The sequence below is a fragment of the Pleurodeles waltl genome, chromosome 5, assembly GCF_031143425.1.
Source record: "Pleurodeles waltl isolate 20211129_DDA chromosome 5, aPleWal1.hap1.20221129, whole genome shotgun sequence".
Taxonomy (NCBI): Eukaryota; Metazoa; Chordata; class Amphibia; order Caudata; family Salamandridae; genus Pleurodeles; species Pleurodeles waltl.
This window is the reverse complement of record NC_090444.1, coordinates 97693432-97720960: the sequence shown is the minus strand read 5'-3', so window position 1 is coordinate 97720960 and position 27529 is coordinate 97693432. Positions and strand designations below refer to the sequence as shown.

At 44.6% G+C, this 27529-nt stretch overlaps 1 protein-coding gene across 1 annotated transcript in view; it reads right to left on the bottom strand.

Moving 5' to 3' along the window:
* Nucleotides 1–1378: 1378 nt before the first annotated feature.
* The window catches only part of CIMIP2C (ciliary microtubule inner protein 2C), a 94855-nt gene continuing 68704 nt past the window's right edge, over nt 1379–27529 (bottom strand). The window contains exon 4 of the mRNA XM_069233694.1: nt 1379–4355. Coding sequence (XP_069089795.1) covers nt 4322–4355 — 34 coding nt within the window. The 3' untranslated portion in view covers nt 1379–4321. The remainder of the gene's footprint in view (nt 4356–27529) is intronic.

The following is a 27529-nucleotide window of genomic DNA, read 5'->3' as shown; positions in this document are numbered from 1 at the left end:
GTGGCGACTTATGGTGCAGGGGCATGGGGCGATAAAGGTCCCGAGCCAATCCAGCAAGTAGAAAATAAGTTTGCTCATAGGCTGCTGGCCAGCCCCTAATCTTGCCCGTCTTTTTCAGTCTTTCAGAGCTAGGACATCTGTAGGGAACAAGATTAAGTTGTCACCACTGTTTTTATGGATAAGGATTTGCGGGAACCATGATGCCCAACTCTCAAAGGACATATTGGAAGACTGCCTTTCTCTGGACAATGCCCTTGGCATACCCTGGATAAGTAAAGAAAGAATTTTTAGAGCTGGGCCTGCAGGATTATGTTGAAAATCGGGCAAGTACTGACTCCAGGGCTATCCTCAGAGTAATGGAGACTTTTCAGTGTAGCCAAGGCAGAGCCCACAAGGCGGCCTTTGGCAAACTGTCCGTAAGCCGCACCTATGATCCAATTAAATTGATAAATGGTTGTGAGCTTTATCTTTCTTGGCTCCCGAATGGGAGCCCTGGATATTATTGAATCAGATGACGTTATAGCCTATTGCACTTGATTGTTGCCTTTCCTCTGAACATTGTCTGGGGAGAACCACTGCCCAGATGCCCGCATAATAACTCTGCCGTTCAAAGCACAGTGGACTTTGTTGTATTCGGCCCCTTGTATGCACATGCGAGGACATGATTTTTGTATTGCATTTTTCGCTCTTTTAATACGAACTCCCACAAGGAGGCTTTGAGCGACTGAAAAGGCTGGAGAATGAGAACATATGCCTGGCTGTGAGAAATTTTGTTCGCCTTTCACTGAGGGTTAAAAACAAATATGGTTTATTGTAAACCCTCCACCCTTGTTTTACTGGCATTTTAGGATTTGATTTTGTTTTTAACTTTTTAAACTTCGTATGTATTAGCTTGTAATCTGCCACTGGCATGTCCTTTATGTACTGATTTTTATGAATATAACTGATTTTATTTTTAATTGATTGAGTGTTCTCAATTTTGTAATGCTGCTATATTATGGAGTGTTTTTTATCATTTATCATTTATACTTTTATGGCGGTGTACGGCCGAATAAAGTTTCTGTGACTAACTGACTGAATAAGTAATCTCGCAATTATCTTCTGAAACATCAATCATGTTTTCTTTCACTTCATTTCCTCAAAAAACAGACTAAATTTGGGGATTTCATGTAATGCCTATCCAAGAGAATATACTAAAATCTTCATAAGTGACAAATCTAAAGTCCAAATAACATGTGCCATTTTTAGGACCGTGTGTAGATTTGGCAGGGCAATCCCCAATCACCCAAGCTTCATCCATGTCCTCAACATCCTTGCTAATACAGAATAAAAAAAAATATTCAAGTGATCGGTAAATGAAATGAAATCAACAAAGGTTTGTGAATAGGATACTTTAATTTCTGAATAGGAACAGCTCTTGCTACATTGCAAAAGCCCCTTTCTGGGATGTGAGCATCACCATTCCAGGTGAGGATTTACTGAAATGTAGAGTACAGTTTAGAATGTACACTTCAACCAACATTGCATCCAAGATGAAGAAGAAAAACTCAACCACAATACAGCAGAAAAGAAACACTGTGGTAGAAATCGATAAGGCGAATAACAATAGAAATGTTCAGTTTGAATGACACGGATTTCAGTTTTTTAGGTATAGTTTTCAAACATATCTTTAGAGCAGAAAATGAAACACTAATATTTGTGTCAAGGGTAATAATGAAAAAAGACATATTATGTGAACACTGTTGCTGTCATCTGCTTTGTGTCTTTGAGGGATAATGTTTTGGCATATGAAGACAGAGAACATTTTGCAAATCCTGACCACATGCAGTTTTCTGCATGTAGTAATGCCAATAGTACCCCGAGACATGTTCTTGAACGCTTCCCACCCGACCTTTTAATTGCTGGAAATGGCAACTTGTTGATATTGTGCTGGGACTCTTCAGTGAGATGAATAACCTATATCAAGATGTGTTGACATTAGGGGTGTAGAGAAAGCTAACTAAAAACTAAGGAGGCCACCCTGGAGGCATCTAAGAAAAATGTGAGCTCTGTGATTCCAGCCTTTAATAGGGCTTTGGCAAGAATACTTTGGTAGTTCTGTACTGGGTGTTTTGAACTTGAGCAACATATGCACATTTGTGTAAAAATGTCTGCTTAACTTATTTGCCCGCTTCAGTATTTAATACTATGTAATAAAATAGGGTGCGTAATACGACATTTCCCATTTATAAAATGACACATTGGGTGATTTGTACTTTTCCGGGGGACTATATATCACAATGACTAGGTCATTCTTATTCCTAGACTTGCAGAGTTGCCAAGAAAGTCCACTTTCAAATGTATTACTTAACACGTGTCCAACTAGCCTCATCCTATAAACACTGTGTTGAATTTACCTAGATAAACTACGCTTTGCTTTGTGCATTATTGACAACAATCTGAGGCACAATGATCCATATCCTCTCTTTACTGCCTCAAAACGTCCATGTCCACCATACTGCCAGTGTACTGGGCATGGCTACAGGCAAAGAACTTTGCCTAACTGAATACTCAAACTACAATGGGATGATTCACAGTGAAGCACAAATCAGCACTTGTACATTTATTGTCCACTACAGGTGCAGATTTGTACATTTCCTCAGTTTACAAAACTCAGGGCCAGTATGGTTGGGAAGCAGTGCCAGTTGCAGCTTCCCAGGTATCCTACTGAGTGGGTCAATGATGTTTCTGAAGACTAACTTTCTGAAAGTTCAGGTGTCCCCAAAATACTGTAATATTCTCTACCTATGAAGGTATGCATGTAATAAAATGATGCACAGTTAGTCAATATGTTTCTAGTGTATCCAAAAGGCCCATTTGAATACAATTGTTGATTACAAAAAACACAGTACGCAACACTTTCACAGTGAAATATAAGTTTAGTGTGCAAATAGTTTCATACACCCTGCCCATGTGGGCTTACAAACTGAGGATGTGAGAGCAAAAATCATCACCATTTAAAAACTGTTACACTCTGGTCAAGTGCATGTTTCATATACCTCTCCACCCCCAGAGGTTTTGAGTAAACCAAATGTTGCTGGAACACATTATGCCCTGGACAACAAAACGACAAAAACAGTGGACTTGACAACATTGTAAGTGTTTTGTTTTCAAATGCTTTAATACTTCTGATTGAAAGAGATCATATACAGTGAGATGGACTGATTTGGGAAATTTACTTTTCAGTGGATAAAGTAGTAACACATTCTAGATAAGCTGAATATTCCTTCATCATATGAAGACTATTCCTTCAGGTTGATTATTGCGCAAAGCTCACGATCCATAATGACACATTTCAGTAAGAGCATCAATCTATATATTATTTTCTTTAAGACAGCAAGCTAGAAGTTAATAATGATGGAAGTGCACCAAGCCATGTCAACAAATCAAGCCTGATAAAAATACGTCCACAATCTATGAGGGTCACAGTACATGTAATAAAAACGAGTTGGAACCATTTCAAAATATGCACTAAATATGTACACTTTCTGCAACAACTGGAAAGCTCTAGGTTTTCAGATTTTAGGTAACAGTATCTGGGTACACCTTTCAGTGACTCTAAGTGTGTGAACCATATCAAAGTGGTAAACATTGTACATTCTAACCAAGGGCAAAGTATTGGCCTAAGCAAAATTCAAGAAAACGACCAGTGCAAGTAGTTCTTATCCTTTCACGCGAGGGTCTCCAGTGTGGTGGTACTTAAAGCCAAAGCAAAGATGTGTCACATGACAAGTGCAATACATGGGAAGCTTGGGGTGTAGTGTTGTAGAACATACAACTTATATATTTTTTTCTTTGCATGGACATATCTCCAAAGTTTTCAAGAGAAAGGAGGTCACCTGCCTTGGTATCTGGATTTCCTTTACTTCTACCTGAAAGCTTCATTTCTGCATAAGAGTATACTTAAGAACAACAAAGGTGTAATATTCGAATAAGATATACGTCTCAATTGGTTTCAAAATTGACAATGTTATTGAGAACTGAGTGTTACCATTACTTTTTTAAATTTTAGTGGTTCTGGGCTTCTGCTGCACATTAACTCACAATTAAGTATCGTCTCAAATCTCCAAATGAATTGGACTGGGACAGCTCCCCGTAGGATACATCTAGCCCTCACACCATCACCTGAACACCTTTGCTTTACAAAATGGTTGCCTTTCATGTAATATCACAAAGCATTCCATCCACAAGGGGGCACCACGAGACACTGTGTGTGGGACGAGAGTCGCTGTTCCCTGTGGGAGACATGGCCAGAGCTCTCCATTAGATTCCACTCCGAGCTTTACAAGTTTTGAGCGCAGTGTGAGTTTGATATCCTACATTAAACAGAATGTAAAAAAAAAACATTAACTCAAAGTTATGAAGATAATTCAACATCACCAAGAATTACATGGATAATTGAATACCTGTATTACAAATAATTACAGTAAAGAATCTACAGCACAAGAATGAGCCAATATTAAAAATGTCATAGCCAAGATGGGAAAAACTTAATAGCCACAGCTTGTCATTTGTTGAAAGACAGACAGTTAATTCAGCAAAACATGTAGCTTGGGCTTCTTCTCCTCAAACATATGATTTCGTCTCCATATCCATTTGTGAAACTTTTGTCATTCTGTGCTAATCTTGTGTGACTAGTGTTCACTTTCGTTGGCTTCCTTTTTCCTTCCAAGCCACAATAATAAGGATTGCTAGAAGGTATCCTTTCCTATGTTCTTCCAACTTATTAAACGCCTGTTTGAGGCCCTAGTTCCCCTTGGCTTCCTTGTTCGCAGGGCCTTTGGCTCCTTTTGGTTCACTGCCTGGCTGAGATAACTTTTCCATACCTGATTCAGGCGGCTGGCTTGCCTGCGGGTGCTCTTCTGTGTTTTTCCCCATTCTTAAATGTTTTTTATGTTTATCACATCAAAAATGAGTTTTTTCTTTGTGTTTTTGATGATATTCAGTTCTACATTGCATTTCAACAAACATGAATTTTTTGTCCGTGTCAAGTATACAGGTACTTAGTTACAAATAGTGCAGCAGATGCAGCGGAACCGGGGCCTACGGGTGGAAAAAGCTCACTGTACCCCATATATAACTGCATTTTACTACCTAACCATGCTACGTGTGGATCAATTTTCCTTTTTGCATTATGCCCTATGGCGCTCTTCCTACAGCACTGCATGTGGTGATCACAGAACCGCCATCCTGTCAAATGATTTAAGTAGTGAAGCAGTCTTTGTCACATTTTTTTAAATGTTCAGTCTGCATTCACCACCTAAGATGCTCATGACAAAGATCCAGCCACCTTGACTTTCCCTTCGTGGAAGTAAATAGAATGTTATCCTAGAAAAGGTGGACATATGGGTATGTTGTGTCGACTCTTGGGCATGTTACAAATAAATGTGCATTGCTTCTTCATCCTGGCCCACTTCTTTAGCCTTTCGGACAAGTAACATGTAGGTACTAACTCTTGTTGAGGCATTTTTACTTCACAAGTGATGGAGCACCTTCTCCTGACCCAGTACTTCATTCTCAGACATTGGGGGGGGTTAGGGTCTCCTATCAAACTAAGTCACCCGAGGTCCATCAGAGCTTGAACCAGTCCCTTAGCGAATGGACTCAGACTGATTCCCACGGAGGGCAACAGGCATTGTGTTACATTCTTCAAAATGGATTCCCATGTAGCAGTGCACAATATTACTCAGATGGGACCCTAGCCCCAAGATGGTTCCCATTCTCCTGTATTTGTTTGAAAAATGTATAGTTCAACCAACTCTCTCAAAACCTGTAGACAACAACTTATTGCAGCTCTGATAACAGGTTTTCAGTAAGTTTCTGGCCTTCAGCAGACCATATAGCTCTGGCATCGAGTAGAGGAAAGTGATTATTAAAGTTTTTAATTTAAGAACAGCCCACAAAGCGTCATGTTTGTCTGCAGTGCACCCTCTCTACTCAGTGTGCCACACTTTGTTTCAAACGGTCACGCCTGCCAGTCAAAGGATGTCAAACCACAGCGGTACAGGTGTGCTGGTGACAGGGGGATGCTGCTCGACTGTTCCCCTACATTACTCCTTCTAGGGTATAAATGCTTACATGAATTACCTTGCCTAATGTCACCTGCCTTAAGTCATGCAGTATCTTGGGTGTCCTTCCCACACCTGTGACTAGTTTTCCTTCTTTTGTGTGCCCATCAGAACTGGCAGTAGCATAGCAAGCTTGCCCCAGGCACTACTACAAGCACGAAAAAATGTGCCAACATCCCATGGTTTGGAAGTCAAAAAACAATTACAATTAAGGTGCAGGGACCCCTGACACCTGAGGGCCCCAGTGCCTGCTGCATTGCTGGTAGCTGCGACCCTGATAACTGGTTGCTCTACTCAATCAATTAACCAGTTTTTATAAAGCGCAACTGCTCACCAGTGAGGGTCTCAAGGCGCTTGGGGAGGGTCTGGGCCTCATCTGAAGAGCCAAGTCTTGAGGCTCTTCCTGAAGATGGTGAGTGATGGTCTTTGTCTGAGGTGCATGGGCAGGTTGTTCCAGCTTTTAGCTGCGAGGTTGGTGAAAGATCTTCCTCCGGCGGTGGTTTTTCGTATGTGTGGGATGGTGGCTAGTGCCTGCTGGGCTGAGCGGAGGGGTCTGGCGGGATTATGGAAGGTGATGCAATGGTTCAGGTAAGCTGGTCAGATGTTGTGAATGGTCTTGTAGGTGTGGGTGAGGAGTTTGAAGATGATTCCCTTCTCTACTGGGAGACAAGGGAGGGCCCTCAGGTGTTGGGAGATGTGTTCCTGGGGGGGGGGAGGTTCAGGATGAGCCTGGCAGCAGCCTTTTGGATGAGTTGCAGTTTCATGATTTTTTTGTTGTGGTTCCGGCGTAGAGTGTGTTGCTGTAGTCAAGCTTGCTTGTGACTAAGGCGGAGGGTGTGCCAGCAGGAAGAGGTGACTGCATTTACCTGTCAGGTCACTTGATAGGCAAGAGTCGAGAATGATTCCTAGGATGAGGGCGTGGTCGGTTGGAGAAGGCAGGGGGGCAGAGCAATGTGGGACACCAGGAGTCATCCCTGCCTGAAGTGGAGTTTGCAGAGATGATGAGCTCGGTCTTGTCTGAGTTGAGCCTGAGGCAGCTCCCTCATATCCGGGTGGCAACGGCTTCCATCCCTGTCTGGAAATTCCTCTTAGCTTTGTCCGGGTCTTCGGTGACGGATATGATGAGTTGTGTGTCATCGTCGTATGACACGATGTTCATTCCATTGCCTCTGACGATGGCTGCAAGCGGGCCAAGTAGATGTTTAAGAGAGTTGGGCTCAGTGAGGATCCCTGAGGGTTTCCGCAGTTGACTTCTGTTGGTTTGGATATGAAGGATGGGAGCTTGACTCTCTGTGTTCTTCTGGAGAGGAAGGAGTGAATCCATTAGAAGGCTTTTCCGCGGATTCCTCCATCGTGGAGTCTGGTGCATAAGGGTCTGTGGGAGACCGTGTCAAAGGCTGCTGAGAGGTTGAAGAGTATGAGTGCTGCAGTGTAGCTACGGTCGAGGAGTGTGCGGATGTCATCGGTGGCTGCAAGAAGAGCTGTCTCCGTGCTGTGGTTGCTGCGAAAACCAGATTGAGAGGTGACCAGTGAGTTGTTGTCTTCGATTAATGAGATATCGCAGCTGTGAGTTGATAGCTTTTTCCAGTACTTTGGCTGGGTAGGGTAATAGCGAGATGGGCCGGAAATTCGTGAGCTCTGATGAGTTGGTTGTGGGTTTCTTCAGGAAGGGCTGATCTTCAGCGTGTTTCCAGTCTTCGGGGAAGGTGGCTGTGTTGATAGAGCACTTCAGCATCTTGCGGAGCTCGGGGCGATGGATGCGCTGGCTCTGTTGTAGATGTGGTGGGGACAGGGGTCTGTGGGAGCTCCAGAGTGAGTACTGTTCATGATGCTTTCGGTCTTTTCTGTGGTGAGAGTGGACCAGCTGTGGATTGTGGGGGGCTGGGTAGCTCGTAGGTTCTTATGCTGGATGGGTTCTCCATGAGAAAGCGGTCATAAATGTCCTTAATCTTGTGTTGGAAGAAAGTGGCCAATTTGTCGCAGAGGTTTTGTGACGTGGAGAAGTTGGTGGCTTCGGAGCGGGGATTGGTGAATTTGTTGATTACGGTGAAGAGTCCTTTCGTGTTGTGCGTGGAGGAGTTGATGCATTCATGGAGGTTCTTGATGCGTCGGTGGTTGTGGACGTTCTGAAGGAAGCGAGGTCTACTCAGGTTTTGCTATTTCTCCATTTCTTCTCTAGGCGCCGGCAGTTGCGCTCGGATTCCTAGAGTTCGGTGGTGAATCAGCTGGCTTTCTTTGGGATGCGCTTGACTGAAGTTGATCAGAGGGGGGCTAAGGCGTTGGCGCATTCAGTGATCCAGGAGTTGAGGTTGCGTGTTGCAGTGTTGGCCTCATCAGTAACCAACACCGCAGCGGGGGTGATTTGGAAAATGTCATGGTGAGTTGCTTATCTGTGATTTCGTTCCATTTCCGGTGGGGGGCCCTATGGACGTGGAGGAAGGTGCTGGGTGTGGTGATGGCAAAGTGTAGGCAGTGGAGGTCTATCCAGTCTGGGGGCGAGATGTTCTTCATTGTAATCGGGTTGCTTGGGGAGAAAATGGGGTCTAGTGTGTGTCCTGCGGCGTGTGTGTGAGCGGTGATCAGTTGTCTGAGGCCGAGGGAGGCAAGGTTGTTGAGTAAGGAAGTCGTGTTTTGGTCATAGCGGCCCTTGAGGTGGAAATTCAGGTCACAGAGGAGGAGGTAGTCTGTGGACTCCAGGGCATGGGGGGTGGCGATGTCTACAATGGTGTTGATGAAGGCTGGGTGGGGACTGGGTGGTCTGTAGACCAGGGTGCCGCAGACAGAGGAGTTGTGAATGGCGTGGATCAGGAAGTGAAGGTGTTCCATTGTGGTGCAGTGTTCCTCCATGTTGACCGTAATGGATAGTGAGGACTTGTGTACGATGGCCAGCCCTCCGCCCGGGCGGGAAGGCCAGTCCTTCCTTAGTATGTTGTAGCCATCTGGGATTGATAGCGATGTTTGGTCCAGAGGTAGGATTGGTCCAAGTCTCAGTTAGGAATGCGATGTCTGGGCGGACGGAGTCGATCAGGTCCTAAAGTTCAGTGATGTGCTTATGGAGGGAGCATATATTCAGGAGGAGGCAGTTGATGAGGTTGTCGTGGACGTCGGTGGTTCCGGGTGTGGGGTGTCCCAGCTGTTTGTTGTGGCTGAAGCCGAGGTTGCAGTTCCAGAAGGAAAAAGATCCGTAGGCGTCCTTCGGAGATGCAGTGCAGCAGGCGCTGGAACGTCCGGGTCTTGGCGTCGTAATGGAGGGTGGCCAGGGAGCGGCTTAGAGATTCAGGGTTCCTCATTCTGGGCGCAGTCCAGGCGCTGTCCAGGCGTGGATGGACGCAGACTGGCTTGCCTTTGGTGCGCCCACTGCGCACAGCTGCCATTAAGAAGGGGAGGGAGGTGGGGGGTTCGGTGAGCTGGGAGGCGGGAGAGCGGGAAAAGCACTTCGCGGGGAGGGGGGCGGGCCGCATGGAGCAGCGGCACTGGAGGGAGAGAGGCAGAAAGAGGCAAGAAGACTGAAAATAAAAGATTAGAATTAAAGATTGGAAAACGAGTGAAAGCAGAGGTAAAAAGCAGGATTAAGGAGAGAGATAGAAGAGAGACAGGAAATACTTACTTGTGGATGGCCACTAGGCTACCAGGGATGAGGCGCAGGCAGGAGCCTGGGGGTAGAGGAGGGCCTCAAACTGAGAGTCAGGCAGCTCTCAGTTCGATCCAGAGGAGGGGCAGAGGCAGCAGCAGCCGGATGAGCTGGGGTGGGCAACAGACGATGACCCGAGGCCAGAGGAGTCTGTTTTCTTACTACTAAGATGTACTAAGATTACTAGACATAAGAAGACAGATGTGATGCGTGCAGTGAAAGCATCTGCCCATATTTACTTTTACAATTAATGGTGCAATAGGACAATTAATGCTAAATGGACTAGAAACTGACGAGAAGGTAGTTGTTCTTAAAATGCATAACTGATGTCTGGCAGCAGGTGCCAGTGATATTATTTATGTATGTAAAGTTACATTTCTCCTGAATGAAGCATCCAGTGCATAAGGAAATATAAGGCTGGATGGAGAACGTGATCAATAATGGATGATACTCTAGCAGTGACGGTGCAAGTCCTTTGCCAATACTAGCATCTGCTGTTATTCTACTATGAAGTTTGCTGGGGTCCCGGGAGGATGCTTAGAATGCAGCTGCTGTGCAATTAGTATGGAATTTCACATACAATTTGTTATAAACGTGTTTGGCCATTGGCAGGCCAGGGACATGCTCTAATTGCCCTTGTCCTGTCACATCTCTGCCTCTCTGACTGCACGTTGTGGTTCCATGGGCAAATACATGTATGCAGAGAAATATAAACTCAGAGGGCGGCTGAAATGCAAGCAGGCTGCAAGTACTTGCATTTTGGATGCAATATTATTTACAAGAAGACATTCCTGGCCTGGTGCACAGAGCAGTCACGCCTCTTTCTTTGGAAACGTGCACCACGTTGTTTCAGGCACATAGCTGTGCAGAATCTAGATCACAGAAAATGTTTAGGAGTTTCTCTATTCGTTACCATATCTCCTAATTTATCAGTATATTTGCAACACAATCTTTAGTAAAATATGAACAAAGTAATGCACTTGAAAGGAGCAGAACAAAATAAGTCAAATTGTTATCACCATACATACCGATGGGCATTTTTTATTTTGCATGCCATGTTTCAGACAATGTTGATGGGTTTAGAGTATCCTGCAGTGTTACGTGCTGTACATCTGATAAGATCAGATAGAGGGTGCAGAGCTACATATACATTTGATTACGTCATATATGCGACTATACAAGTGAGCCATAAAGCAATGAGGCAATCCTGGGCTGAACTGCAGTGCTAACTATTTGTCACTATAACATTCAAGGTGAAAAGTGAAGATATGAACGCTTCACTGCAGTTTTACATACATGTGATCATTCTGAAAAGAGAGTATGCAGAAAATAATTTTCAGTGTACAACATATAAGTGGTCATCCGAAGAAGATGAAGGAATGACCATACCTACTGAACTCAAATATCACACCTAAGTTATCATTCCGAAGGGGCCAAGGTTCTGATGTGGGTCGAAAAATAATTCTTGGATCACTATATGGAAGTGATTCTTTTGGGGGGAAGGTATAGATTGTGAGTGTGTTGACTACTTTCTAAGGAGGTTAGTTGGGTGGCTTCTTCTATGAGAAGTGACAGTTTCATGGTCAAATAACCTGCAAATCGACACATCTGCTTACCTTGAAGATGTTTTGATGGACTACAATGCAAATGCATTATTTTTGTAGCCTGATATACTGACTGATCGTAATATTGTGACATGCAAACATTTTCAAAGGCTATGTGCTCGAGTCTTTCATAGGAGTTTGTGGATGACCCCCATGGATGGATTTAATTTCATATGGCCAGATCACTTTGATTGATCTTCGTCCATCTCTATGTTTCTTCTGCTTGAAGTTGGCCACAACAAGTAGTTTGGGATGTGGGACTGGAGGGACTCTGCCGGCAGGGATACAAGATGATCATGAGTCTTCAGAACCCCCGAGACACTCTCAATAACTGGCCCACACGTCTGACCTGGGATGCAGAGAGATCGCAACTCTTGGTGCCCTTCATGGGAGTTATAGAGCAGATACATGGGTTTGATTGCAGTATTTCAGCGGTGGTGGTACGATCTGCAGGCGCAGTGGTACTGGCACATGTTGAAGAAACCATGATGGTGGCGAGCCCAACTTGGCTGGCCAGGTCTGAGAGAGGGCCACATGAGGCAGCGTTCCAGTGGTGAGATCAGGTCGCCATGGCTATATTGGCATACAGAGGAATTATGACAAAACAAAGCCAGGTCTGAGAGAGGGCCACATGAGGCAGCGTTCCAGTGGTGAGATCAGGTCGCCATGGCTATATTGGCATACAGAGGAATTATGACAAAACAAAGCTGAAATCTGACATGAGGGTTCCCTGGGGGGACAGGATCAGCCCAGGAGTGAGATGGAGGAGCATATCATATGCCTGATGGCTGGCAACTGCCTATTCTCAGGACATCGGGGTGGGGTGGCAAAACTGCTATTAACATCTTACATGAGGGAAGAGGTACCATTCTGGCAAGGGCAATTTGTGGGCCTCTGTAGCATCCTGCAGGCCTACAGAGGTTTTAAACTGAGTGGGATTCGTGGCTTGGCCTGGCCTTATTATTGCAGTTATTGAACTCGCAACTAATAAAAAAAGGCCCTTTTATGGCAGAGACGAGGAGAAATAAACAAGATTTTTTCATGTCCCATGTTTGATCCCAGAAGGTTGACAGAAATTGGCTATTCCTGGAAACTGGAGACTGTGTGCATCTACCAGTAAGCAAGGTAGACCCAGAGCAGTTCTATAAGTGCCCTTCACACAGATATGAGTGATAAAATACTTACTGTTGCCAATGCAGTGAAGCGCGTGGAGGAGAACCCGAAAGTATGGCAGGCAGACTCTTAGCTTGCAGAGTATTCTTTGGATATGATAGAAGGAAAAGTAAAGGGGTTGGACAGAGGGTCATTACACACTAAGAAGGAGTTGAAAGAGATCCAGACCTCCGGAGTAAGTGTACGGGAGCTAAGATAAAGCTTAAAGCTAAATTGGAGATGCAGGACAACCTGCGTAGAGCGTCTTGACTGTAGGTTTGCTGGGCACCTGCAGAAGTTACATTTAAGTCTTTGTGATCTGCTCTCTCTGCAGTTGTACTGAATTGATGGGCCTGCAACATCCAGAGACAGGCAGCAGAGAACCAGGTTGCACAGTAATATTGGTTGGGAATTCAATGTAAGGGAGAGAGAAAAATCTCCAAGGGTTGGTGTTGCTATGGTCAGAACAACTTCTCCTCTTGCCAGTCTTGCACCCTACCGCACTTTCAGGATAAAGGCTCTGATTAACAGCAAACATGAGGTGATTGAGAAGGAACTTGTGGCCCCTCTGGGAATCCAGTCAAACTGGATGTATGTGGAACATGATGGTAAAAGGTTTGTTTTTTCACAGGTTAAGTAGGCAAGACAATTTCAGTCCTGATAAGCATTGGCTGTCTTTTTGGAAGGTCATTGGGATTAACCTAGGATGTGAAATGAGTTGGCCAGCCTGGCTTCGCCTGGATGTGCTCCTTTTAGGGGCAGTGAAGGGGAAGGGGACATTATCCAATGTGGGTGAACAAGGTTGTGGTTTCAGTTTTCTCTATACTTTCCCCTGTTCCCTTAAAGCCAGTGAACCTTTGTTTTAGCTACAGAGATTATTGTGGTGGAAAGGATTATACATAATGGGCATTTTCACTGAATCCTATGGAGATGTACCACTACTCTAAAAGTCTGTAGGTGGGAATTTGTGAGGTGTCCTACCTAATAACACACATTTGATTCTAGAACATGAGACCAGAGTTGTAATTGAGAACAAACTTCAGTAGGTTTTTAAAGCGTCTTCCGTACAATGTTTATCATATATTGGAGTTTGACCTTTAGCCTTTGTTCATCCAGAGGCCAGTGAGTCCTTTCAAGGTCAGCCTTATGTGGCAAAACTCCCTCAACTTACAACAAAGACAGTACCCTGGTTTGGATCCTCTGGAGTTCCTTATCTTCTGTGTAGAGCGGCCAATATAATACCAGATCCGGGATGGATAGAACAGAGTGTTAGGTCTGGTGGAGTGAAAGAACTCTCAACAGCATCTTCAGCTGAAAGTTGGTTTTCGTATGAAAGCTGTCTCTGTTAGGAAGAGTAGGCTTGATCAAACCAGACTGCCAGGTTTTGCACCTTCTCTACTAGAACCTAAGGGGATTCTACTTTTTGGGTGGGTGGCAGATGTGCTAACAACCATCGGGGCTTTGGTTATGGCACCATTATGGCAAAGGTTATCTCTTATCCAATAGATGTGACTTAGACAGCTAGTAAATTACCTTTGATATCCTTTGCTGTATTCCACCCAAACATGAGACTTTATGACCAGAAGATACATTTTGGAATTGCAGCTGGTGTTGTGCAATAATATCCTCTGAAGTGTAGTAAGCCCAGGCTGAAGAGTTCAGGTGATCTGGAGAACACTTCATGACATTATTTAACCAATTCTAATTTATTTTCTCTGGTCTGACAATAAGGAAGGAACCAGAGATTCTGCTGCCTGCTCACCAGATCCTATGTTGCTGATGGGTTCATGTTGTCATGTACAGGTTGGGTCCCTGCTTCCAACATTCTATTTGGAACATATATTATTTACTTACCTGGAAGTTCCATCACAGGTGGTTCTTGGTTGCTGCAGATGGATGTGGTGAATAAACCAGTCTCACCTTTATGTTGGTATCCTGGTGTTTGTTTACAACGGCAATCTAGTGATGAGTAGAGGTCTACGTTGATTCCTGCTAGAGCGGCCTGATAGTATCGGAGTAAAACGCAGTCCAGTTTACTGTAATGGAGGACGTTGTATGCCTCAATGTGGTCTTGGAGTTGATGTATAACATCACCATCAACAACAGTGCTTAGAACGTGGAGCCTGGATACTGGGCTATAGTTCCTCATGTTGTCAGGGTATGCTTTTGGCTTTTCAACAGTGTGGTTATCATTACATTCTTAGACAACATTGGGACTGACTTCCACTGAGCGGATGAGTTCTTTAGCTTCACAATAACCAAGGTCAAGAGATCAATGTGGTCTTCAGCTATGGTTGCCAGACATGGGTTAATCGGCAGGCTAGATGGTTTCATCTTCTGCATGAAATCCTGGAAGAAGACTCACTAGTGTGCAGGTCATCAGGGATATATGCGTTTTAGAAAAAGTAGGTCCACCAAAGACTGTTTGTGCTTTTCCCAGGTGTTGTCCTGTACTTTCATTATATTTCCTAGAAGAAGGGCAAGAGCCACATCTCCTCCCACCTCAGAGACCTACACTGACTCCCAGTCAACAAGCGCATCACGTACAAACTCCTGATCCACACCTACAAGGCACTACACAACATAGGACCGGCATACCTCAACCACCGCCTCACCTTCTATGTCCTCAACAAACAACTCCATTCATCCCTGCTCGCCCTCGCAGCTGTCCCCAAGATCCGGAAAAGCACAGCAGGAGGATGATCCTTCTCGTACCTCACAGCCCGGACATGGAACACGCTACCTCTCACACTCAGACAGATCGCATCACTGAAGCAGTTCAGGAAAGACCTCAAGACCTGGCTCTTCGATTGAGCAGCACGCCCACAAACAGCGCCTTGAGACCTCACAGGGGCTTAGCCTCACTTTACAAATGTTTGCTTGATTGAGATTAACACAATGTTGGGGAGAGGTGAATGCAGCATCTTCGACAGATTCCATTTTGGTCACTTCTTGTGAACCGCTTGCAAGTTTGCTTTTACGTCTGGTCCATTCACGTGGAACAGCAGACCTGCCAACCCCTACAGACTCTCTAGTGATGCCCCTACATGTGTACCCAGTGGGCTTTTCTGGTGTCATCCCCATCTCTAGAGCAATAGGCAGGCATTTGGCAGTAGAGCAGTCAGAGATGGAAAGTGCGTGAACTAAAAGTGCTTACTCTCCCACACCATCAGGCCTACCCATGCACAAGGATGCGCCCGGAAGCATTCCAGATGCAAACCTGCATTACCCGCGCCGCATATTCTCACTCTGTGAACCTGCGTGGAGCCGGAGAAGCTGAAATCCCACCTGATTTAGAGTTCATTATAATGGGAAAATGTACAAATTCTCCAGGTAAATCATAATCCGCAGGGGACACTAAATTGCTGAACTTCTTCCAGTGCACTAGCATTAAGGAACACTGCCTCCAGCCAGGGGATTCCCCTCATCCCTGACATATCGACAGAAAGCCTGACACACTGTGACACAAAGCGCTGCCTGAAAATTAAGGGCGAGGGCTCTTTCCTGGAAAACACAGCCTTGGCTCATTCAGCCCTCTCTTTCCCCTGCGCTGCTATAAAGCAAAGTTGAGGAATATCCGCGTGTTAGGCAAAAAGCTCCCAAGACAATACAATTAAGGATAGCTAGACACACACACAGCTCGGGGATAAAACAATACTGCAGCGACTGCAGACAGAAACCTGCGAAGACAAACAGCGCATTGATCGAGAAGGGCACCGATGCGCTGCTCGGGGCCCTGGAGGGCACACAGACAGCATGTAATCAAACACCTCATTAAATTCTCTGACCAGGTTTTCTGCTGAGGGAGCGAAAGGTCACACAGCACAATCTGCAATAAAGTCGACAAGAAGCCCTGAGTATATGAACAGATCTTCACAGAACACCTGGGGCAGACGGTGACGTCATTAGAGGGGGAGCTGCTGCAATGGCTGCATAGCCACTAAATTATGGAATTCCCTTCAAGTGAGCCTAACTACCTCTTTCCCAAAGCATAGGGAAGTCGGTCGCTTTCTGGCATTCTTCAACGCGGGGAAGACCGGTTTCGGGTCGCCATGCGCTTTATAAACCAGGTAATGAATGAATGATTGAATGGCTGTTTTGAGATGGGATTAGGCCTTGGCAGCTGTCCCTGTTGAGACAGTGGGCGCCATCTTGGAGCATGTTTCATGTGCACAGCACCACCTACAGAGATATTGGTTCCTTCTACCATGGCTCCTCCAGGGCACCACTAGGCAAGACAATGTTTTACATTTTTGTTGCCCAAAAACAGAGTAGGTGTTGCTGATGTTATGGCAATAAAGGCTTGTCACTAATATGGTCTGCTTTATAAACTCTCTATAATTCTTTTGGCTTTCAAGAATTTTGGTTTGGCATGAAGGCCTAATGACGGGATACAATCTGTTGATGCATACTGGCAAAATACCATGGGGCAGTTTGTGCGCTATCCTGGAGGGATTGCACACTGACCCGGCCCACACTTCTGTTTCACCTGGCTAAGGAAGGTGGGCTTTAGGGCAGTGAAGTGGGTGCTGGGTGAAGCATGCATGCCAATAGACCCAATTTGGGCGGGAGACTCTGATTTGCTAAGCCAAAAATAGCTTTATTTTGGCTGTCCCCGGCCTGAAATTGCCTCTACTTCAATATAAGTAAACAGGAGAAATATATTCTCCTGATTATTTTTTTTTAACTCTCCCGCTTTCCTCTTCTGAGATGTTAACATGTATGGTGAAAGTCGGTGTATTTCCAAAAAAATAACCAAAAATAAAATGTACAAATAAATATTCAGACAAGTGTTCATTCCCTATTAACCTTAGCGGGATCACCCTCTTAAACACCCAACTTCACCCACATTATTGAGGCAAGAGGCTGATGGTGTAAACAACATTTAATTAAACATGTGGCAGATTAGCAAAAGACTCTTTATTCAATAAGCATGAATGATAAGGGAGACATAGGGCCTATACGCAGGGCTGCAGTGGAAGTCGGACTGCCGCCAAAGCAGCGATCCGGCCTCCGCATTACGACCGTGACAGAGCAGCCACTTTTGGACCACTGACACTGGCAGTCTTGGCGGTCTCAATCTGCCAGCGCTGCCCTGGGGATTATGAGTTCCCTTTCCGCCAGCCTTTGCATGGCAGTGGCTCCGCCATGCAAAGGCTGGCGGAAAGGGGGTGCTGGGGGCCTCCTGGAGGCCCCTGCACTGCCCATGTACTTGGCATGGGCATTGCAGGGGCCCCCATGGGCAGCCCCATCACGCTTTCCACTGCCCGACTTACAGGCAGTGGAAAGTGTGACGAGTGCTGCTGCACCCGCCGCACCGCCACATCACCGCCAGCTCGAGTATGAGCCAGCGTCAATTTTAAGGCCCTGTTCACTGCAGAGCTGGCGGGCGGAAACGCTTTTGATGACGCAGAAAAAGAAGGACCAACATATATTCATATATCATGTAACCAAAATTGTATAATGTAGTGTGATTTTAGTAAAGAAAATAATGTACGAGGGAAATTGTGCCCTCGGAGTAGTTCGCCATTATTATAAACAAGCTTAATTAATCATGAAGAATTTAAAATTATAGTAATCCGACATAATTACAAATATGTGCTATGATTTCTTGTTGGAACCGTTTTATGCTTAGCTTAAATTTAGTAGAGGCTTTGGCCTAGTTGCCTGGTCTCAAATTCTAACTGCGTGGCTTTTTGCTCGAATTAATAAAACATATATTTTATTTTAAGGTTTTATTTTTCCAGTAGAGATGATTAATACATTTATCTCCAAGGTTTCGTGCTAGGCCGGTCTCATCCCCTTTGATACAAGGTCAGTCTCTGCAGGTGCGGACAATAAAAGTACTGATACCGAAATAATTGGCAAACTTTGTTGCAACTTGTGTTCCAAGGCTCCAGGGACAATGTATGCATAAATGAGTACTAGGAGAAAGACACTATTCATTGGTCAATTTGAAGCCACCCTATAAACCCTCCAATGGAAGATCCTGCAGAATTTGGAATGTTTCTTACTTAAACCCACTGGACAAAGGGAAGTCAGCCATTTTCCTTGATGCCATCTTTGAAGCCAAATACCAAACGTCATCTTGGACGACATCTTGATGCCCTTTTCTCTATTCCAGAGAAAGAGACTTTAAGAATTCTCACCCTAGAGACTTTAACTTTAATTTGCCCCGTCTTGCCTATGCAGTAACTTTGCCCCATTCTCCTTGCTGCTGCAAGGAAACTTGCCCTTAACTCTGCCCCCTTGATATCTGCCCCATGCTGATCGAACCGGTACCTGAAGGACGAAGACTTTCCTTGTATGCTGATTGTATTTGGTAATTATGAAAGGATAATTGTATTATGCATTGTGTTTTTCCTTTTAGGTACCAACTGCTATTTTGATAGGGCCCAAGCTAGAAGTTTTCCAAATTTGTGTTGACTAAATTCGTTTTGCATGAAGCCCCACATGCCAATGCTAATTAGAGGTTAGTCGAGGTAGTCACTTGACGCACCATGTTGAATTGAAATCTTGTCATGCTAACCGATGTATGCAATTAGTCCAATTCAATTACTCATATTAGTGATTTGCATTGCCGTAACCGAGTGTATTATAATTCAGATTTTGCGTAGATTGCATTTCTTCTGCCGTTATGGACAGCTAGTAATGTTCGTATACATATATCATTTGATTTTGAGACTCATATATATTGTTTTAGCTTTGTTAATATAGGGAAATAAACTCATTAACTTTTAATAAACTGGTGTGGTTATTCATGACTGAAAGGTCATGTTGCGTCAAAATACCGACTGTTATTGATTCCTAATGTGTTATTCTGACCTAGAAATAGAGTATTGGATATCGATTACAATAGTTATTGATTATTGGTTTAAGTGATTCGACTATTCTAGGATAAGGAGAGCCCAACTCGGCTAAAAGGTTCACCGACCTCCAACGTGTCCAGGTACAGGTAATTTATAAGGGCTGGACGCGTTATCAGTAGATGGTAGCAGAGATTGATGGTTTGGCCCTTTGGGACCCCATCCGAACAATAGACGGAGTTAAGTTAGAATTTTCTTTGATAAAACAAGTTGGAGAGATGATGATGCCCTAAATCCCCAATGACTTTCCCGGCATCTCGGAGCTTGCGAATGGAGGAAATGGAGGTGTGAAAATGTTTCCGGCGTTTCTAGTGACGGTATGAGAGAAGTTAGGGTTTTGCGCTTGCACAGCTTATTGCCGCAGATTAATTGAGAAGTTTGTAAGGATTTTAGGGGGTTACGAATCCCAATTAAAAGATTTTAGAGGAGTGTTACTCCAAAGTGTGAGAGTAGGGAAGTCATTGAACTTCACATGTGTGTAGCGCTTTCTGCAGGAAAAATTGTCCACGTGGTTATTGATGTTGAGACGGGCCCTGCGAGGTCAAGAGATGCCGGAGTATGTTGAAAAGTGTGTGAGACACTTGATTGATGTTGTAATCTGTTCGGTTTAATAGGTTGATCGGGCGTGGTCAACGAGTCAGTATGGATACTGAGGAATGAAAGAAAATATTCAACTTTGAGATTTGACGAATTCTAAGGTGCACTAGAATAGTTCATTGATCAGTTGAGAGTAAAATTTGCGGGTCAAATTTTGCTTGCGAGAGCGGGAAACCGAGAAAGATGGAATAACTGCTGAGGCTAGTGAAAAATCCCTAAGGTTTCTGAAGCGATTGTATTACCCTTCCTGTAGTAAACCGACAGATTTGTTTTCTTCTTTTTGGTTAGTTCTTGCGATATATTGCAGAAATTCGTTTTGAGTGAAGCTGAGTAAAGGAGGACAAGCCGCGGGACTTTGTCAGCCGCAGTGTGTGAGTGTGACGTCACTAGGAGCCGCGCTGGGATAGGTTGGTTGGTAAGAAGGGTCGCGCACGGATTGGACGCAGTCCGTGAAGTGCAATTGGTGGGGAAAGGCAAGCGAAGAGTATTCCGGGAATTAAAGTCAGTTATTGATTACATATTTTAGAAAAATAAAAGACGGAAAGATGAAATTTTTCAAAGCATTCAAGAGTGCCTTGAGGGGAGATGTATATATTAAAGCAAATGTAGGAGAAGAAACACCGCCTGAGGGTACAACAGCTTACATCGTGATTGAAGAAAAGGGTGTTGCACCATGTCTTTGGTTAAAGCAATGGTGCAAATTGACAGAAAAACATGGAAGGGTAGCGTTCCCTATCCATGGGTCGTTTAACCTAAGAGTTTTGGAAAATTTAAGATTTGCGCTATACGACATGAAGGTACCTCCAAGACCAGCACAGTTTGAGGCGTTAGCAATTTGGGAGCTAATAGCTAGAAACCAACAACAAAAGAAATTTGAGACAAGAATAAGAAAAGTAGAAAAGACACTAGCGGATGCTAGATGGGATAGCACACAAAAGGTTTGGAGATCAGACGTACTGCAGGGAATTAAATTGTTTCCAGCAATTACTGATGAAGCAGAGACGGAAGGAAGGAAAGCTACATATAAAACAAACAGGAGTCAGTCCAGAGATAGAGAAAACAACAGAAATTCAAAAAGATCAGATGAGTCAGACGATGAGGAGTTCATTATACAATTGCTTAATGATCGCCCGCCACCATATGTGGAAAGCAAAAAAGGCTCAAGCATTAGTACTGCCCCTCCAGAACCAATACAAAGTAATGTGACACCGAATTTGAGAATATCACAGAGGCAAAGCAGTTCCGATATACCCTTTTCACCACAAATACAGCAAATTCAGAGGGTATATCCTGACGTGCCTAAATTGAATCCTGTCGATAATTATCAGCCGCAGGTTCAAAGGCGCTGTTGTGATGAGCACAATCTGGGAATGACTTCTGATTTAATGGCGCAGGGAGGACAGAATTATCAAAGACCGACATTGATTCAAGCAGAATCAACACAGATTTTGATGCCCCAAAAGCAGGTACAAGAAGTGCCGAAGTACACTCGAGTAACAGAGGGCCAGTTAGGTATGCCAGCAATGATGAACCATAATGTGGGGATTAACATGCCACAGAATTCGGGGAACAGACAGAATCCAGATGCAATATCTCTGCCTATCACTGTAGGTCCACCAGTGCCATTGTATATACAGGCAAACCCAAACGTATGCGATCAGGGGGTAATGACACAAAGTGAGACAGGGAGAAGATGCATAGAAAACACTCCAGGAACAAATCCGGTAGGAACACTGCCAAATGGATCTGGGTCTTTGTCGGAATTTAGCCCAATTCCAATTTGTGCTCCGTCAACTGTGGTAAGGTCAAATCCACCGCTAATAGTACCGCTAACTTCAAAAACTGAAACGTTGCAGCAACCTTCAGTGGCAGTTGATGTAAGTGCTACACTGATGGGACTGAACACACAACAGCTAACACAATGGTTCAACAGTCTGAACTCCACACAGAGTACATCCAGCGGGAAGGGAGAAGAATACCTGAATAAAATAAGATTGGGCATGGAAGCAGATGAATTAGTAGAGGGAACGATGGGTCTGAATAGGTTAGAATCATACACAGAAGAAGTGCTGAGATACATGTGCCCTAGGATTACGAGAGAAGTGAGCAGCATACACAAGAAGTTACAAGAAATTGCAGACAGAAACGAGATCGATATAGGTAAGACTAAACACTTGAGCAGAAGTTACAGGCTAGACTTTGAGACAAAAGACTTTGAACACATGAGATCTGCAGGGATGAAAACACACCTTAAGGAGATACTGCAGAGCGCGCAGGTCTGGAGATGTTTAGACAAGTGGGAAAGTAGATTGGTTAAGAAAAAGGACAAAAAGAAAGAAAGTACCCCAGATCGGAATGAAAAAGCACAACAGAATGACGACCTGATAACCATGTTGCCAATGAGAGAAACAGCAGGGGGAAAACTTATACATGTACCGTGGCACAGGTGCGATATTCAATTCTTAACGGACGATTTCCCTAAATTAATAGAGAAGCCGATTGAATGGTATCAACAAACAGATAGATTTGTGAAACTCGCAAAATGTCTTTGGGAAGACCTGAACACCTTATTCGAAATTGTGGTTCCGGCAGATTTGTGGGAAGACTGTAAAAGGGCTGTAGGTTGGCCAACAAGTGAACCAGAAAGGGACAGGGACACAGGTGCACCATCACCTACGGTAATGAGTTTATACTACAAGGTGATTGAGCACTTGAAAACAAAGGTTGCGTCGAAAAATGTGGATTGACAGAGGATTGACAGAACAGCACAAGAAGTTAAAGAGTCGATACATGCTTACTATGAGAGATTGTTGAAAGCGTTTAAAAATTACAGTGGCACGGAAACGATCGAGGCAAAGGACATGCTCCATTTTGTGTTCAGATTTGTGGAAGGGTTGAGACCCGAGATCAGTCAGATCATTAAGATGCATTTGATTTGTTGGCAGTCAAAATCGATCGATGAAGTGTTGAACTATGCAAAATACTGCAGTGATGAGATTGAGACAAAGCAGAAAAGGTTGAAAGAAAAAGTGATGGTGATGCAGCTTAGAGCGGCTCAGACAGGTTTGCAAGGTTTGCAAGGTTTCCAACAACAGTTGCCGCAGCAGCAACAGCAGGGAAATGCTATGTTTCAGCCACAAATGAGAGGCAGAGGCCGAGGAGGTTTTGTGAATAATGGTCCTGATTTAAATACTGTTATGATTCCGAATGGTATACAGGCAATGAAGAAGGTGATGCCATGTCACACGTGCGGACTCGTCGGGCATTGGAAACGGGAGTGCCCAATGATGGTGCAGAAAGGGGTAGGTCAGCAAAACAATGATGTCAATGCATTTCAGAATATGAGAGGACCAAAATTGAGAGGTCCAAATCAAAATTTTCAAAATAATGTAAATCAGATGCAGGGTTTACAACCCATACAACCGCAACAAGTGCAAATGCCCCGTGCACAAATGGCACAGTTGCAGCCAATGCAACAGCAGTTTCATATGGTACCTAATCAGCAAATGCAAATACCCTTAGCACCAATGAATCAGCAACAAGTAATGCTTCCTCAACAGGTCGCGGGTCAAGGAATGAACCAAAGTGACACAGTACACCAATTCCCGTTACACAGTGAGAATGGAATAAACGATGCGTGGGAGAGTGAAAGTTCAGATGAGGAGGGAAATTGTATGCTTGCAGCATCCTTGGAAGTTGATCAAAAGGGTCCGTATGTGGAAGGAAGAGTTATGGGTCACCGTGTTTCGTTCTTGGTTGACACCGGAGCTACACGCTCACTTTCAGGGAGAACAGTTCAAGTAGTGGGAGTAGCAAATAGGTATCTGACAAACCCAATCACAGATCCAGTGCAAGTCAGAATTGGTAACTATCAAGGGTCACATAAATTTGTGGTATGTGACTGATGCCCGATATCACTATTAGGGAGAGATTTATTGTGTAAATTGAGATGCTCGATTATGTGTTCAAATGATGGAATTAAAATTCAGACAAACAGTGATGGGGAAGAAGAGGACAGTGTAGGAGGGGACGAAGTGGAAACTGTCGATGAAGAGTATCCCTTGATTACTCTTTATCCAATGCTCACTGAAGCAGATATTCCTGCTGAGTTATAGGAAACAGTTTGAAAGGAAGTGTAGGATATGACAGGGAAAGAAGTAGGATTGGTCAAAGGAGTAGAACTAGTGAAAGTGACTGTAAAACCCAATGTAAATTTTCCCCAAGACCCCACAATACCATATGGCACAAGACACCCTCATGAAAGTCGCCCAACTCATTGATGAGTTTGTAAAACAGGGAGTACTAAAAGAAGTGTTAAGTAGTTCATGTAATTCACCAATCATGGGACTAATAAAACCGAGTGGAAAGGTCCGGATTGTTCAGGATTTGAGGAAAATAAATGACATAATAGTCAAATGTTTTCCCGTGGTACCAAATCCAGCTGTGATAATGTTTCAAGTTCCCTGTGATGCTGAGTGGTTCTCAGTCATCGACTTGTCACAAGCATTCTTTTCTGTGCCTCTTCATGAGGACAACCAATTTCTCTTTTGTTTCAAATTCCTAGACAGAGTCTACAGTTGGTGTCGAATTCCTCAAGGGTTTTATCGGAGTCACCATCAATTTTTAATCAGATTCTAAAGAAAGATTTGGAATCATTGGAATTACCATTTGAATCAACTTTGGTACAGTACATTGACGATTTGCTGATCGCATCTAAGACAGAAAGTGACTGTACAGCTGATACCATTGCCCTATTGAACCATTTGGGAAGGAACGGACACCAAGTTTCCCCTTAAAAATTACAGTTCTGCCAGAAGAAAGTGAAATATTTGGGTCACCAAATAGAGAAAGGGTCGAGAAGAATTATGAAAGAGAGAATAACAAGTGTGCTTCAAATGAGTCCACTGAAAACGAGAAGAGAGGTGAGAAAGTTTTTGGGACTGGTGAACTACTGTCGCCAATGGATTCCCAATTTTTCAACTCTAGCCAAACCTTTGTTGAAATTGACCCAGAAAGATGCGCTGGATGAAATAGAGCTGAAAAGAGATGGGATGGATGCTTTTATTGAATTGAAGGAATGCACGTGCAGGGCTCCAGCTTTAGGTATGCCTGATTACACAAAGCCTTTTACATTGTTTTGTCATGAACGTGATGCATGTTCCTTGTCTGTCTTGACTCAAGCCCATGGTGGCGTATACAGACCAGTAGCATATTTTTCAGCTACTTTGGATCCGGTCACAGCAGCACTGCCAGGGTGCTTGCGTGCCGTAGCAGCAGTTGGTATCAGCCTAAATCAGAGTGAAGGAATAGTGATGGGACATCCTTTAACAGTCATGGTCCCTCACTCAGTTGAGATACTTTTGACACGTTCCCGAACACAGCACATGACCGGTGCTAGGCTTACAAAGTACGAGACAATAATTTTGGGTTCACCTAATGTGCAGCTGAAAAGGTGCACTACGTTGACTCCAGCAACCTTGTTTCCCAGTGAAAATGTCGAAATTGAGAATGCTGAAGACATCGAGCACGACTGTCTTCAGCTGACTGAATTTTGTACAAAACCGAGACCTGACATCAAAGACACCCGATTGGAAGAAAACGATCAAGTTATTTTTGTTGATGGTTCATGTTTAAGAGATGCACTAGGAATATTGAAAGCAGGATATGCTGTATGTACAATAACAGCTGTTCTGGAAGCATCTTGGCTTCAAGGAGTTTACTCTGCACAAGTAGCGGAACTGGTAGCACTTACTAGGGCTTGTCAACTTTCTGCATTAATGAAAGTCACCATTTACACTGACAGTCAGTACGGATTTGGAATAGTGCATGACTTTGGACAGTTGTGGTCACAAAGAGGCTTCATGACCTCTTCAGGATCACCAGTGAAAAATGGTGAAAGAATAAGAGAATTGTTACATGCTATCCAGTTACCAGGAGAAGTAGCAGTGGTAAAATGCAGTGCACACTCAAAATCACAAGACTAAGGGGGTCATTACAACCCTGGCGGACGGTGTTAAAGCGGCAGTAAGACCGCCAACAGGCTGGCATGGTCATCCGCCGCTTCCCCGTTCAGCCCGCCAGGGCGGAGACGACTGCTGGGCTGGAGACCTGGGTCTCCAGCCCGGCGGCCGTGACAATACCGCCGCCGGTATTGTGACCCAGCTTACCGCCTTGGATTTCCAGCGGTAGGAACCGCCATGAAATCCATGGCGGTAAGCACTATCAGTGCCAGGGAATTCCTTCCCTGGCACTGATAGGGGTCTCCCCCACCCCCCACCCCCACCCCGACTCCCTCCCCTACAACCCCCACCACCCCTGCCACCCCCCAAAGGTGGCAGGGCCCCCGTCCCCACCCCGACCCCCGACATTACCTTAAACATACACACCCGACACGCGCGCAGGCACCACCAAAACACATACACGCACACACACTGACATACATGCCAACATCCACACACACAGTCAGACACGCACACCCACATTCAAACATACACGCACACATCCATACAGACATACATACAGACAGACACGCACACATTTCCGAAACACGCAACACCCCCGCAAACATACACGCACTCACACACACCCCCTACATACACAGACGCACATCCCCATGCACCCACACAACACACAACACCTCCCCACCCCCTCCCCTAACGGACGATCGACTTACCTGTTCCGTCGATCCTCCGGGAGGGGACGGGAGCCGTGGGGGCAGCTCCGCCAACACCACACCGCCAACAGAACACCGCCGCGCAGAATCACAGGACGTGATTAGCTCGACAGTGTTCTGTTGGCGTGGCGGTGGAGGTGGAGCAACCTCCACTTCCCCGCCGCCCGCAAGTATGGCTGTTGGCGGCTCTCCGTCGGAAAAACGACGGAGGGCAGCCAACGGTCATAATACGCCGAGCGGCAAACCGCTACTACTAGCGGTCTTCCGCATGGCGGTCCAGGTTGTAATGACCACCTATGTTTCTTTGGGAAATGGATATGCAGATCAAGTCGCGAGGTTTTGCGCATTGAACTGTATATTGCTCAGAGATGAATGGAACTTGATAAATGAGCCAGAACTTGAACCAAGTGAAGCTTTTGCTCTAAAGGTTCTAGATACAATCGATGAATTGAAATCCTTACAGAACGATGTTAGTGAAGATGAGAAACTCTCATGGACCAAATCACAATGCGTAAAGAAACTAGATGATTTGTGGGTTTCAAGTGAAGGGAGGTTGGTTCTGCCAAACAGTCTTTTGACACAGTTAGCCAGATTGTACCATGGACAAGCCCATCTTGGAAGGGATGCCATGGTTAGACTATTGATAATTGATTGGTTTAATCCCAAATTCCATCAAGTTGCTGAAGCAGTTTGCCATCGTTGCGTCATTTGCCAACAAATGAACGCAGGGAAGGGAACAGTAGTAAATTTGAGTCATATTGGAAGAGCGGGAGGTCCATTCAGCAGGATGCAGATGGATTTTATTGAAATGCCTGTGTATGGAGGCTTGAAGTATGTGTTGGTGATTGTGTGCATTTTTAGTCACTGGATTGAAGCACACCCCACACGTAGAAATGACA